At 56.7% G+C, this 13942-nt stretch overlaps 6 protein-coding genes across 6 annotated transcripts; 1 reads left to right on the forward strand and 5 right to left on the reverse strand.

The window, feature by feature from the left end:
- Positions 1 to 2491: 2491 nt before the first annotated feature.
- BKA78DRAFT_178978 (uncharacterized protein) lies at positions 2492 to 3750 on the reverse strand. Its single transcript, XM_066883382.1, has one exon. It carries the CDS (start codon positions 3292 to 3294, stop codon positions 2581 to 2583), a length of 714 nt encoding a protein of 237 aa, XP_066742110.1. The 5' UTR covers positions 3295 to 3750; the 3' UTR covers positions 2492 to 2580.
- Positions 3751 to 4206: 456 nt separating this feature from the next.
- On the reverse strand, positions 4207 to 4770 carry BKA78DRAFT_297869 (40S ribosomal protein eS17; the record flags this gene model as incomplete). Its single annotated transcript, XM_066886824.1, has 3 exons — positions 4207 to 4299; positions 4359 to 4610; positions 4675 to 4770. 3 exons carry the CDS (start codon positions 4768 to 4770, stop codon positions 4207 to 4209), a joined length of 441 nt encoding a protein of 146 aa, XP_066742111.1.
- Positions 4771 to 5032: 262 nt separating this feature from the next.
- Positions 5033 to 6598, reverse strand: BKA78DRAFT_320773 (mitochondrial 37S ribosomal protein bS1m). Its single transcript, XM_066888972.1, has one exon. It carries the CDS (start codon positions 6537 to 6539, stop codon positions 5163 to 5165), a length of 1377 nt encoding a protein of 458 aa, XP_066742112.1. The 5' UTR covers positions 6540 to 6598; the 3' UTR covers positions 5033 to 5162.
- Positions 6599 to 7132: 534 nt separating this feature from the next.
- Positions 7133 to 8080, reverse strand: BKA78DRAFT_254588 (Rtr1/RPAP2 family-domain-containing protein; the record flags this gene model as incomplete). The annotated part of the gene is made up of 1 exon (XM_066884918.1): positions 7133 to 8080. One exon carries the CDS (start codon positions 8078 to 8080, stop codon positions 7133 to 7135), a length of 948 nt encoding a protein of 315 aa, XP_066742113.1.
- A 233-nt stretch (positions 8081 to 8313) lies between these two features.
- BKA78DRAFT_179095 (uncharacterized protein) lies at positions 8314 to 12775 on the forward strand. The gene is made up of 4 exons (XM_066883384.1): positions 8314 to 8360; positions 8443 to 10255; positions 10476 to 10559; positions 10605 to 12775. Exons 2-4 carry the CDS (start codon positions 8590 to 8592, stop codon positions 12455 to 12457), a joined length of 3603 nt encoding a protein of 1200 aa, XP_066742114.1. The 5' UTR covers positions 8314 to 8360; positions 8443 to 8589; the 3' UTR covers positions 12458 to 12775.
- A 318-nt stretch (positions 12776 to 13093) lies between these two features.
- On the reverse strand, positions 13094 to 13663 carry BKA78DRAFT_297873 (Yqey-like protein-domain-containing protein; the record flags this gene model as incomplete). The annotated part of the gene is made up of 1 exon (XM_066886825.1): positions 13094 to 13663. One exon carries the CDS (start codon positions 13661 to 13663, stop codon positions 13094 to 13096), a length of 570 nt encoding a protein of 189 aa, XP_066742115.1.
- Positions 13664 to 13942: the final 279 nt, after the last annotated feature.

The raw sequence follows: 13942 nt of genomic DNA on the forward strand, positions 1-13942 counted from the left end.
CAAACCTTAGCTACGCAGATGTCCGTCCGCCAACAGAATATGAAGCCGCCAGCTCGGGGTCATATATCGTCGCCGATGCAGGTCTCTCCGCCTTTGAAGACCGCAACCAATTCAACAACTCGCCCTTCATGCGCCCCGGCTCCTCCCTGTCGCTCGACGGCGACTCCGAGCACGAACGCGACCCCCCTGAACGACACGAGCGCGCCTGGGAAAGAATCTACGAAGACGGCAACACGCGGCTGGTCAACAACGGCGCGCTGCGACTCGACCACCGCGCCTTTTCCGCCAACGCCGTCGAGCAAGAAACTGTGTGTCTCTCGACACCGCGGCGAGAGCCTCTCGACTTTTTAGACCGAATACCCAACGACAACAACCACCACCACCACGCCTTCTTCGCCGCCGACCTGGCCGGCGTCGGCGGCATCCAGGACGCCGAGCCCCCCGTCCCCGTTCCCCCTTCCTCGCTGGACCTGGATAGCGACGCCGACGCCGATGCGTTCCCCCTCGCGCTGTCGGACCGCTACTCTCGCGAACACGACCTCGTCGGCCTGACGACGCGCGACGACCTCGACGACGTGGACCCGCGCCGCCACACGATGGCGCACGGCGGCAGCGACTCGCCCCGCTTCTTCAGCCCGCCTGTGCACCAGGACTCGGGGTTCCACGAGTGGGACCTGGGGCTGCTGGGCGAGGTGCCCGAGCTGGCCGCCGCGACGCACGACATTCACGTCGACGACGACGACGACCTGCTGCCGTTCCGCGGGCGTGCGTCGACTGAGCGCGAGAGGGTGCTGCGGTCGTACGAGTGCTTTAAGCCGGCGTTGGAGAAGCAGGGGGATGGTGTTGAGAAGGTGGACACGCCGCTGGATCGCCGCGAGTCGAATTCGACCATGACGCCCGGCCGGCACGACGCGGCGCGGGACGAGAAGCCGGACGTGTGCGGCGGGGCGAGGCGAGGTGAGGATGGAGATGGCTTGCAGCAGAAGAAGGAGTCGGGGATGCAGGGTCAGGGGCAGGAGGCGGCGAGGACGCGGTGATTGATGGCTTCTCCCCAAAAATCTCTGCCACATCATTCCCTCTTCGTGATTCTTCTTCTCCATGCCCCCTCTCAGTCGCAGACACAGCAGTCCACCTCTTCTCCCGTCCCCTCGATATCGCGCCCCACCACGCATGTCTCCCAGACTCTCCACCTATCTAGATCCTCCTCCTCCTTCTCCACCTCCTCCTCCTTCCTCACGCCCTTATGAAAATTTCCTTCCGCTTCTACCTATCCATCTGTCTTTTCTTTCTCGTCTTTTTGCAATATACCTACATATCTAGCTACCTAGCGTAATCATTCATATATTTCACCCGCCATTCAGCGTCGGCCCCAAATACAATTTTCGTTTTATTTCCCCCCAAAGATGCTTGCTGCGATCTGGTGTATGCTGTGCGGTGGTAGAAATAAGTTGAGACTCAGCACTTTGATTCGACCGTGCACTGTGTGTGGTTGGCTGCATGGATCTTCTGGAAAAGGCTGCTGATGTAGGTTTGAGCGCTTGCTTACCTGTCCAAAACATTCAAGAGCAAAAAGGTGTTGATGTTGGATCAGCCGAATTTCGTCTGCGAAGTCGGTGAGTGATCTTATTTCTGCAGTCATTTAAATCGGCTCGCTCACAGTCTAGGTATTGCTCAAACATGGTTATTTTACACTTTACCCCAAGTCGCCATGACGAGTTCGACTGCTCCTCGTCGACTCGGCAGTCAACCCGATAGGAAGGAGAATCACACAACAGGACATCGATATCACCTTGTCCTTTCCAGCAGACAACGATCGACAGAAACACGCCTCCATCCTTTGTCTGTTAGATATCTCGCTCTCTTTGGATCTCTCTCTCTCTCTCTTTTCACCCCTTCCCCTTTCCAGTCTTCCAAACCTCATGGACCAGCAGTCTGGATCTAACTGCTCTACACACGCACTTGTTTTTTTTTTCTTTACACCTCGCCAATCCAAGAAACTTGTTGTCGACCTTGTGTCTGTTCATACAGTACTTACCCTAAGAACCACCTGCCTTGCCCCTCCCTGCTGCCCCCACGCCGCGCCAGCGCCGCGCTTCGCCTTGGCGGCTTGGTGTCTTGGTGTCTTAGGGGTGTGCCTGGCTGGCGGGGGGTGGAGTAACGGTAGTTGATCGGACATTGGATACAGTAGTTGTTCGAATGATCGGGAAATCCGAGGGGGCTGGCTGTCTTTTGCGCCTTCTTCCTCTTCTTCTTCGTTTGCAACGCTTTAATTTGGTGACGTTGCTCTGCAAGAAAAATCATCATGTCCAAAGAGCATTTGATCATGACATCCTCAGATGTTTGTTGACGATGGATGTGTCTCATTGCGGGCAACAGGTGTGTAGTTGCCAGCCAGTCTTTCATACTGTATGTACTGTAGCATCCATCCCATGCATTCCACGCGTTCGCGTCGTCCCTGGCTTGGCCGGTGCAAGCATGTGGTTGGCCCAGCCCTTGGCCGTGCTCGGCATCATGCCACCGCCACCACCGCAACCCGTTGTCTTGGTCGTCTCTCCCCTGCTCCGCACTCCGCTGTCTGCATCACGCAGCCCCCACACAACAGCCGTCTTGTGCGTATGTACAGTAGGTTCTTGCGCCAACCCATCTGTCTCTCCCCTCCACGCACGCATGCCCTCGGCACATGCCGAACCACCTCCCCTCCTCCCCTCTCCAGGCTGTCCCCTCCACCCACGCGAAAAAGGCGTAGGTGGGTGGCGTCGAGCGGCTAGTGCCGCTTCCTTCCCTCCTTCCCACCCACTCACCCTGCACGCCTTCTCCGCAAAAAATTCCAGACCGATCAGCCCAGGTCCCATCCAGCCCAGCCCAGCCAGGCACGGTCCCCCAATGCCAACACCCGCTGCACGCGTCTGACTGGTCCGTTGGCTCGGCCAAGGTCTCGTCGCGACGTTTGAAGTTGTGGGAGGAGATGTGGGTGGGGTGATTTGACTGGTTGGTTTTGGTTTGGCTTGTTGGTGGCCGGACACGGCTAGTCGGAGTGTGGGAGAGTAGAGAGTGAGTGAGTGGTACTGTACCTGCGGCTCGGTGTTGTGTGCGCGTGGATGGATGGATGGGGATGGTGCTTGGGTGGCCGTTGGAGTGGTGGGATTGCTGCTGCCCCGTTCTGACGCTCTTGCTTTTGGTTTTTGTGCCGTGTGAGTGAGCAAGTGAGTGCGAGGAATAATTGTCTTTGCGGTTTGTGATTACTGTCCTCGATCCGTCATGGTCGTGAAGTTGGTATCTAGGCAGCATGACCATGTAGGATTTTGGAGCGTTGATGTTGCTCGCGTGCTACAACACACCTGCCATTATTAATCCAGTAGCAGTGGGCTGCCACGCTTCCTTCGTATTCTCGTATTCACAATTTGTGTTTTGACGAGAGCCGCCGTCTTGGTGTTGCACTCTACCAAAAACGACCAGGTGGTGTGGTTGATTTTAAGTTTTTGGTTTGGCTTGATTCCCTGGCTGACACGCGTTTGCTTGCGGGTATTAAGAGGCTGCCGTTGGCAAGAAGCATTCGTCATGCTTTGGATGAGTGCCACCAAGACCGTTCACTCTGCTCTCGTCGTTTATTCGTGAGATGTTTTGGCGTGTCCATGCTGCAGTTGGCGCTCTATGCATGGAACGGAGCAGGATACAGAGCCAAGACCATGCAATGGGGACGGAGATCAGAAGAGGAGAAAAGGATTGAATTCACAGCACTACTAGACCTACCTGCTTCGTTCTAGCTGCAAACTCTTGAACCTGGCATGTACCCAGACGGGGCACTGAACGACCGCAACATGAACAAACATGCAGCATCAAGACTTTGATGTTCCAGAGTTCCCACATGAATCACCACGTTGTTCATTGCGGTCTTCCATCTCTTGGCCAGTCCAGCTTCTCAAAGCTTGACGTGAAAGTCCACAACCACGAGAGGACCCTAAAGTTAGCCCAACACACCACTCACACCAATAGGAAAGGGGGGAGTAAAATTGGCAATCAAGCTTCGTCTTCGGGGCAAGCCCTCGGACTCGGCGACACCTTGTGTGGGGAAGATACTTTTTTCATTCCACGGCTATCATGATCGTGTCCGTTTGTCCCTGGTATATCCGAACCCTCGAAAAAAAGCCCTTTTGTCCCACTTTGCGCCCACACCTACCATCGATCGGATCGCGACGATGGACGAATTTACTGGCCGGGGCGGCGGTCACCGAAGCGGCGGGGGCGCTCGGCAACCTGCTGCTGAGCAACAGCGACGACGTTGACGGGGATCGAGTCGAACTGCGAGGGGCTGTCAGCAAAATGGTGGATTGAGGGGCGTTTGGGGCAGGGGGACGTACGCCGAGGCTCTTGAGCATGTCCTTGGTCTCCTGGTCAATGTCGAGCTGGCCAGAGTCGGTGTTCTGGGTGAAGTCGAGAGCAGAGACCTCGGGGACGTATTGGTCCTTGCGCTCTCTCTCCTCCTCCTGCAGCTTGAAGGAAATGCCGCGGACGGGACCACGCTGGATGCGCTTCATCAAGTGGGTGGTGTAGCCGGCAATCTTGTTGCGGAGGCGCTTGGAGGCGATGATGGCAATCTCATCGCAAATCCTCTGTTGGGCACACTCATCAGCATGGCTGGTCTCTGCGGTCGGTCGTGCAGCGGTTGGCGCGAACCTTGTTGGTCTCGAAGTCGAGAGTGAGCTTGGGGTAGTAACGCTCAATGACGACCTTGGCGGACTTCTTGACGGTCTTGGTGCGAACGCGACCCATTTTGGCTGTCTGGAGGTGGTGGGATTGAGGAGAGAGAGTTGTCCAAGGCGGCGGTCGTCGTTGTCTCGTCCAGGAACGGGATGTCGCTTCGCTGAAAACCCAAGTCGAGCTGTGCGGGTGTCGGCGAATTTCGACAAGCGAGGCCGATGCCACGTGACTCCGCTCTTGGCATTGCACTCCGCCAAATGCCAAGACGACATTACAACCAGGCAGATTTACAGGATAGTTCTATTTCAGGGCATGTACACGCAGTTTGAACATGTTTGAAGAGATGTTGTTCGAGTGGCATTGATATTTGACCCAGGCTGAGTTGCAGCCTCCCGTCACACAACGCATATCCTATCCGACCCTGAATCCACTGCTTGCCGCACAATGCGGGACCTTTCACCTTCCTACGAGCTGCGTGGCCCGATGACGTTCATAAGATCCTCAGTGTTCTGAGAGCCGCCCTTGTAAGATGACATCTGCTGGAAAGACGGCATTGATGTCGGGGGAAGAGGGGCTGCCCGCTCTGCTGTCTTCCGCAACGAGGTTTCCAATTCTGGCTCGATGAAAGTTTCGCCCTTCCGACTTGCTACCTTGTACTCATTTTCGAGATTTGTCTCGAGATTGATGCGGCCGTTCGAGTCAACGCTTGCATGAGTCGGAGTAACCCAAAGCTTGTGACCACCCTTGCCGTCGAAGTTGTACTTGTTTGAGGTCCTGCTGTCTGCGTTTTGATGCCTGTGGAGGTTGGAAACGATGCCTGCCACACCAATTTTGGCATTCTTGTTGGTTTCCGTTGTAGATGACAGCAGGCGCGCTTCAATAGGCGCGTGCTCGTCGCGAGGTCCCAGGATGGGATGGTTGTCCATAAAGTTGCGAGTGCGAAGATACGAGAGACCGGCTGATGGATGGGTTCGAGGCTTGCTAATCTTCATCTCGGACTCCAGGAGCAATTCTTGGTTGTCCATCTTGTAGGGTTTGGGTTCCGCTCTGAGTTGAGGCATGTCAAAGTACTCCATAATCCACCGGCTGAGTGGCGACGAGAGTCCTGTGTCTTCACGGAGCCTCTTAATTCGCGCCTGGAATGCTTCCGGCGAGAGCTCGATATCCGCGTATAGAGGAGGATCGGTTCCTTGATTCCTCGCTGCCTCTCTTCGCTCATGCAGAGTAGACTCTTCAATCTTCTCCTTCAAGAAAAGACCAAAGGTTCTCTTCGCCCCCTTCACCTTGGTGTTCAAGAACTTTTCGAAATCGCCAGAGGTCATCTCACCAACCGAAGGGCCTTTGAATCTCCACTTGCGCTGACCTTCTTCGCGCATGTTCTCATCCAAGTACGTGTTGTCTTCGTTTTCGGTGAATGCGGAGACAAATGCGGGTGTTTGAGATGCTCCAATCTTGCGTCCAGGGAGGCTTATTGGCATGTTCATTTCCTGCCATTTTTCTAATGTTCGCACGTGGTCGCCAGCGCTTTCGAAATCGGTGATGAAATTGATCGTGTCCACTTCGAAGACTCTCATCGCCGGGGCGGATGACCTGGTGGTCTCTCGCATAGGCAAAGGTCGTTTCAGACCCCAATCGCCGCGGTGTAAACTCGATGTCGGTGTCGCTATTGCCTGGTGGGTCGGAAACGCTTGGGTCGCGGTGTCTGAGCCAACAGTGGACTGGAAAGCACCGTCACCCTCGAACGGCGGCGGAATGGGTGGTGGCAGCGAGAAAAGTCGAGACTTGCGCAACAGGTTTGCGGTGGGAGAAGACAGCCTGCGCGCTGCCATTCGTGTCGACATGGTGAAAGAGGGCTCCACGGATGTGGTGCCTCTCCGTATGCGACGATGTTGTGCTGGTCGCAAGTCGAGTTGAGCTCGAAATGTCCACTAGTTTTCGCCGATCCTCCGGCGCGTGCACGGACCATGAGACTGGCAGACGGCCGGAGACTGGTTGGGTATGGCACCTTGACTTGATATCTTTGAACAATTCACGGAGTATCTGTAATTCACTCGAGTACGCTGTAATTTGAATATTCCATACACTTGACAAAGTAAAGTCTGCTTGCACCATGTGTTTGCAGGCAGCCGCAGAAACTATACCATCGCCGCATGCCCATCCACGCATAGCACCCGCCTACTGAATTAGATGCATTGGAACGCGCTCTATTTCTGACAGCAGAGCAAATACCAATTCAGAAGGCTGATAAATACAAGCCCAAGTTCGACTCCATAACTAAATTCCCAAGGTTCCACGCAAAGGGTATCTTTCTCATGCGAGTACATGGCTCATCATCCAAACGCCGGCCGGGATTAAATCGGGTGTATGATCGAAAGCACAGCAGACTCCCTTCCTCGGCTGATGCAAAATTTGGCTGCCCTCGTCGTCCCAGACGCTACGTCAATACCCAATCCCCATCATCGTCTTGGTCTTGATTTTGCAGATTCCTTGGATTTGATCTTGGCTCATATCCCTCGACGGATGTGTGGGCAGTGCTTTGAGGAGGCTGGGGTGCTGAGACGCTGGCGTTTTCCATTACGACGTCCTTGACGAGTCCTTTCGACTTTGCAGACTCGATCGGTTCGCCTCTCTCCAATGCCAAGTCGGCCATGGCCTTATCGAGTGCTTGTGCGTCTCTGGAATCCGAGTGGTTCAACGACAAGTCTGACATGATTTCGTTGAGGTAGCGCGGCTCGGATGTCGATGGTAGCTCGTCAATCATGAGCTCCAAGCCGTCCGACGTTGCGGCTCTTCGAAGCCAGGCGGGCTCTTCATCCAGCTGGACTTTGACGAAGAGGGCTCGACGCGCGCAGTCTTCGGAACACCACAACTCCAGCTTTTCTCGATCCACAATTTGCAGGTCTCGACCGCGGACGACGAATTTTTTCTTGGCACCGTTTTTGTCGACCTTGGGAGGCTTCGGACACAGCGCGTAGCTACAGCGGCCAGCGCACTTGCGCTCCTCCAGTAGGGAATCGTAGTCGGAGGGCTGGAAATTCATGATCAAGCTTTTGAACTGTGACGCGTCAGCGGGCGAAGGGCGCTTGGGATCGGCGTCCGGGGAGGACGGAAAGTCGAGAAGGTGGACAATGGCATCAAGAATCTGAGCTTCGACGTCCTTTTGCTGCTGTATCAAGGTGGCATGGTGGAGAGCTATTTGTCTGTTTCGATCACTGAAGCGCTGGTCTCGGCGAGGCGGCGCCCTCGGCGGTGGATCCTGGGGCGGCGCGTGGGAGTGTGCTTGGGAGTGGGAGACGGAATGGACGGGTGGCGCGTTGTTGATTTTGCGCAGTATGGACTTGGGCAGCGCAGCGCTCGCGTCGAATTTCGGAGGAGGAGGCATTGGTGATGAAGCTTGGTGGTGATGGCAGTGCAAGTGCATGCATTCGCGACGTGAGGTGTCAGTGGCTTGGTGCGTCGTCGTCGGGCTTGCTTCGCTCGTCGCGGCCAGCCGGAGCTCAGTCAGTTAGGTCAGGGCCTCCACAGTCCATCCACACCGCAGCCAGATGACGCTCTCTCCTTAGCTCCGCCCCGTCTCTCCCACCGCAGCACTTCAATCGCTTCCCAAACCTGCACCATCGCGCCCTCGCCCGTTCGTCTCTGTCTGCTCCTGGCACGGTACGGTACGTACGCTTCCTCCTCCCCGTAGCTGCCTCTCCCCGTCACCTCCAGCTCCGTCGCTGACGCAATGCCCCGCCAGCACAGCAGCCTACACTGCTCGTAGACAATCCATTGTACCGCTCTCCATCTGCCTCGACCAAATCCCGTTTCACCGCAGCGGGCTGGCCGCAGCAGACCGAGGCCCTCAGTCCGCACCACGCTTCCTAGCCCTGCGCTGGGCCCGCATCCACCATGGCTTCACCCCCGTTCAAGGTCAAGGCCATATACGACTACAACTCGGGCCATGAGGACGACTTGAGCTTTGCCGAGAGCACCATCATCACTGTCACGGCCGAGGAGGATGCCGACTGGTATATCGGCGAGTACACGGCTCCCAATGGGGGGAAACAGGAGGGCTTGTTCCCCAAAAACTTCGTGGAGCGCTTCGAGCCTGCTCCTCCTCCAAGGCCTACTCGTACCGCGAGGCCGCCACCGCCGCCCGAAGCGCCTTCTGCCTCTGAGCAACAGTCTGTTGAAGATGCGCCCAGCAACGCGCCGTCGAGCCAGCCAGAGCCTCAGGAGCAGTCGCCCGTCATCCCACAGGCACCAGCTCCGGAACCCGCAAAGGCCGAAGCGCCCAAACCGCCCATGTCTCCTCCGCCAGTCTCTTCTCAAGAGCAGCCTCCAGTTCCGAAGGCTTCCAAACCGCCTCCCGCGACAACCTCGACTTCGTCAGGCAGCAAGTCGCCCCCGCCCGTGGCCGAAAAGCCCCAGTCGTTCAAGGATCGCATTGCAGCTTTCAACAAGGCGGCTGCCCCTCCCCCAAAGCCATTCAAGCCAGTTGGGCCATCAACCGGCTTCATCAAGAAACCATTTGTAGCTCCACCTCCAAGTCGCGATGCCTACGTTCCACCTCCCCGCGAGGCCGCGCCTCAGAAGATCTACAGGCGGGATGAGGATCCAGAGATCGCTGAAAGACAAGCCCAAGATCAGGAGAGTGCTGAAAAGGCTGGTCTTGCCGGCAGTGCCTCTGCCGAGCCTGAAGGGGAAGAGGACCAGCCGAAACCTACGAGCCTCAAGGAGAGAATCGCGCTTTTACAGAAACAGCAAATGGAACAAGCTGCGCGCCAAGCTGAGCGCCAGACTGAGAAACCAAAGCGCCCGCCTAAGAAGCGTGTTGAGTCCCATGAAACTGAACCTCTTTCCGAGACAACCGAAGGCGGAGATCCGGAAGAGGCCAATGCCGCCAAGAAACGTCATCCACACGTGCCAAAGGCCGCCGAGCCCAGACTTTCAGAGCCTCTCAGTGATGGCAATGAGGCCGACCAATCTGCTGCTGGCGAAACGACTGAAGATGCCGAAGGACTGTCAACGAGCATTGAGGACGATGAGGACAAGAGTCGTGCCAAAGCAGCAGCCATCAGTGCACCGAGGGCTCCGGCGGCGCCTGTTCACGAGCCCGAGGTTGGTGATGAGGAGGATGCAGCGGAAGAAGATGAGGAAGAGGAGGAAGAGGAAGAAATGGACGAAGAAACTCGCCGGCGCATGGAGCTGAGAGAACGCATGGCCAAGATGAGCGGAGGAATGGGCATGGCTGGGATGTTTGGTCCACCTGGGGGTATGCCAATGCCTGGTATGAAGCCCCCGAAGAAGTCTGGCTCTGGTTCGGAGAGAAAATCCACAGAAAGCAGGCGTGAGGTTGAACAGTCGCCTCCACCGCCAGCCCAGCGCGTCCCCATGATTCCGATTCCTGGCATGCCGCATCCTGCAGTGCGAAGCCCCGACTCCGAAGGAACCGAACTCGCTGTCGAAAAGGAAGAAGAGACCAGCCACCCCGTGACTGATAAATACAGCGCGGAGGAAGTCCCGGACGTTGAAGATGTGAGGTCAGAGGCCTCGCACAAAGGCCATCCCCAAGGTATGTTCCAAACGCGTCAACGAGCGGTTGCTGCGACGCACAAACCTATGAGAACCTCGGAATCGAGAAAGTCTCGAAGCTCCACACTAAGCTGGTCGTCCTTCACCACGGACGGCTTGTCGGAGTGCATCTTGACTCTTGAGGTTCTGAGTAGGTTTTGCCGGACACGATGCCCCTTGATGGTCCCTTCCAATTAAGATTCATGCTTACGATTACAAAGAGAGGATCCCGCATGCACACGAAGCTGCTGCAGTTTCTCCAATCTCACCTAGTGACCGTGCCGCGCCTCTCCCACCTCTCGAGAGTATGTAGTCATTTCAATCGGGGATGCGTCCGCTAATGTTCATAGCTCGTCCTGTGCCTCCGCCAGTGCCACCCACCGCTCCGACTCGTCACGACGAGAGCGATGAGCTGGATGACGAGGACACTGAAGCGCCCAAAGAGCTTCCGGTCCGTGGACCTCCCCCTCCTGTCCCCCAGTCCCCACCTCCACCACACTCGGCGGAGCCGACCTCTCCCCATGTGCCGTCCAGGCCCTCTACAGGTTCGGAGAAGCGCTCGAGCCGTGCAGTCCCCCCAATCCCCATGGGTAGCCCGATTGTGTCTCCCATTCATAGTAGAGCGCCGCCACCGCCGCCTCCTGGAGCCCCTCCAAGCAAGGCATCCACGGACGACACGCTGTCTCCCGGCTTGCATGCGCAGAGGGAAGAGGAGGGCGAGACCGACTATGAGGGCGATTACGACACCGACATAGCGTCTACCGCGACTCACAAGGACGCTCTCAAGGCGCATCTTAGGGACCAAAGCCAGGATGATAGCACTTTGGCTGGTGACACTCCAGTCCGTTCGCCTGTCACGGGACCCCCTCCTGTCCCGTTAGGCACAGCCCCACGCGCGGTTCCCCCTCCGCCTCCCCAAGAGCCACCACGTTCAAGAGCGTCTATCGACGCGCCAAGGGGAGCGCCGCCCCCTCCCCCAACGAGGGAATCTCTGGATCTCCATCGAGCTGTGCCTCCTCCGCTTCCCAGGGAGTCCCTCGATGCGCCACGAACTGCACCGCCACCTCTCCCTCGTGATGCAAAGTCGCCAATGGAAGAAGACGAATATGACCCTTTCAAGCCCGGCGCGGGCGCTCGGGCACCCCAGCCGCCTCCGGTTCCTCCGCCGGCCGCTCGAGAGCCTGCCACTCCCGCTGAGGAAGCGGAGGAGGATGAGCTGTATGCCAGTCCACCACCGCGTCGGATGAGTCAGCGGATGAGTCGACACGCAGTACCTCCGCCGCCGCCTCCTCATCAGGAGATTCCTGAATCTGTGGTGCCAAACTCGCCTGGGCGAGCGTCCATGCAGGCCTCGCGCCGGTCCGTTGATGTCGACCGGGCCATCGGCTCACGTCGCTCGATGGACCAAGCCCGCCCTTCTATGGACCATGGTCAAATTGCCAATGACGTCGACCTTGGTCACGGCAGCAAGTGGTGGTCGCAGCCCAACACGCCTCCTCCTGTCTTCCAAAACCGAAAGGATGTCCTCTTCGAGATCGAGGAGTCTACCACTACTAAGCGCGGTGGCAGAGCGATTGTCCAAAAAGATGTGTACATCTTGTTCCAGGACTACTCGCAAACGGTCGTTACAGCACGCTACTATTCGCACGATCAGGACCAGGCTTCGCTAGAGCAGCGCCACGAGGCACCGCCGCCCAAATTGCGTCAGGACCAGTTGGAGGCAGCGTACGAGCATTTTGGGCGCCGCATTGCCGATGAAGTCAACAACAAGAAAGATACCGTCGTCGGTGACGGGTCACCCCAGGCCCTTGTCCTCGATCTGCTTGCGCCTTTCAACGACGCGCTGATGCCCATCGGTACGCGTGCCTACGGTGCTCTTGTTTACGCCAATCTAGGAAATGCCTCGGTTCAGCAGTACGATGAGATCCGCCCTGGCGACATTATCAGTCTGCGCAACGCCAAATTCCAGGGCAAACACGGCACCATGCACGCCAAGTACAGCATGGACGTCGGCAAGCCTGATCACGTCGGCGTCGTTATTGAATGGGATGGCACGAAGAAGAAGATTCGCGCGTACGAGCAGGGCCGCGAGAACAAAAAGGTCAAGGCCGAAAGCTTTCGTATGGCTGATTTGCGCAGCGGCGAAGTGCGCGTGTGGCGCGTTATGGGCAGGGACTGGGTCGGATGGGATAGTGCGCATTGAGTTGACCGTGGATACAGGAAGTAATTGCATGGAATGAGGAAGGTACGTGTGGTTGTTGAATTGAGCGGGTGCATTGAACGGGTGGCGAGCAAGCGTGCTTGTTGCTGTCTGTCGTTGTTGTAGCGTCGCATCGGGTCGTGTAAGGACAGTCAGTGATCATCTCATTTACTGCCTAGGCAACATGAGCGGCCTTCTTGCAGAGTTTGGTTGTCGCGTTGGCGTAGGCTTAAAATGGCAATGCACGTCTGGTTAGTTAGCTTATGCAAGTAGTCTGGTGGGGACGACGGGGAGCATTGATTTAGTTTGGCAAACTATCTCTTCGCTCTTTGTTGTGATTTTTCCTTTTCGAGCGTGAATTCTGGTCGAGGTTTCAAGGTTCTAGCCTTTCGAAGCGAGCTGATCTTTGGGTCAGGGTCTGCATGACTGCCGTTTACTCGTGTACCCTGGGAATGCTGTCCAATCTACCCATTGAATTGAAATCTTCCCGAAGCCTGCAGGAATACAACTTGTTTATGTAAACGCCTGCGCCTAATACTGCACGTGATTGTGTTCCCAACACCCTGGCGCCTAATTGAATATCAGGAGAGGAGATAGAAAGAGGCCAAAAGATCAACGGGGGAGTGACTCGGTAGTCGTTCAAAGATTCATCAGCTTCTTGATGGAGTCGACCATGTCCTCGGTCGAGTACAGCTTGTTCTTCACCGGACTTTGGGGACCCTTCATGATCTTCATGACTGCGCCAAAGTTCTTGGGCTCGTCCATGGAGGCAATCTGTTGCTTCAGGATGTCTTCGATTTGGGCCGGGGACAGGTAGCCGTTGGCCTCTTCGATTTCCTTGACGTACTTTTGCATGACGTCGATGCTGCCCTGCTCCTTCTCAACCAGGTCGTCGCGCTTGTTTTCACGAAATTGGTCCACGGCGTCGTTGGCGACGTGGATCTTCTTGAGCAGCAGCGCGCGCAGCTTGCCGTCAGACTCGACCGGGTTCTGCGAGTGCGAGGCATTGGTGATGTCGGCCAGGACGGCGCGGACGACGCCGAGCCGCACCGTGTCTTTGGAGCGCATGGCCGTCTTCATGTCCTCGCGCAGGCGCGGCAGAATTATGGGAGCAGGCGCAGCATCGGCCGAGTATGCCCTGACAGCAGTGCGAAGGGAGCGGAAGTAAAGTTGCGCTGGGCGGAATTGAGAACGCAGAGCGAAAGACATGGTGCGGATAGTTGGCCGGCGGCTTTTTGGTAAATGGTCAATTGTGGAGCGATGTCTTGTGACGGATGTTAGACTGTTGTAGTTGAGAAGCACGGCGCCTCTTGGATCAAGACACCTACCTGGAAAAGGTTGAGTGTCGTAAAAGTTGCGGTGCGGCGTCAATGGTTGTTTTGGCAACGCAGAAGGTGATGCCTTTTGGGCTGGGAGAACGCTAGAGGCGCGCCAAGCCTTCCGGGCGAGCTGCCGCGACGAGGTTCTTTGGTTCCGCATTTTACAAGC

This window comes from Phyllosticta capitalensis, assembly GCF_038381095.1.
Source record: "Phyllosticta capitalensis strain CBS 128856 chromosome Unknown BKA78scaffold_8, whole genome shotgun sequence".
NCBI classification, from domain to species: Eukaryota; Fungi; Ascomycota; class Dothideomycetes; order Botryosphaeriales; family Phyllostictaceae; genus Phyllosticta; species Phyllosticta capitalensis.

Bases quoted from the DNA above. Each gene is read 5' to 3' on its own strand.
- BKA78DRAFT_178978 (XM_066883382.1), bottom strand. From the start codon at position 3,294: ATGGTCATGCTGCCTAGATACCAACTTCACGACCATGACGGATCGAGG.
- BKA78DRAFT_320773 (XM_066888972.1), bottom strand. From the start codon at position 6,539: ATGTCGACACGAATGGCAGCGCGCAGGCTGTCTTCTCCCACCGCAAAC.
- BKA78DRAFT_179095 (XM_066883384.1), top strand. From the start codon at position 8,590: ATGGCTTCACCCCCGTTCAAGGTCAAGGCCATATACGACTACAACTCG. The intron at 10,256-10,475 runs GTATGTTCCAAA...ACGATTACAAAG, and splicing joins GCACAAAGGCCATCCCCAAG to AGAGGATCCCGCATGCACAC. The intron at 10,560-10,604 runs GTATGTAGTCAT...TAATGTTCATAG, and splicing joins GCCTCTCCCACCTCTCGAGA to CTCGTCCTGTGCCTCCGCCA.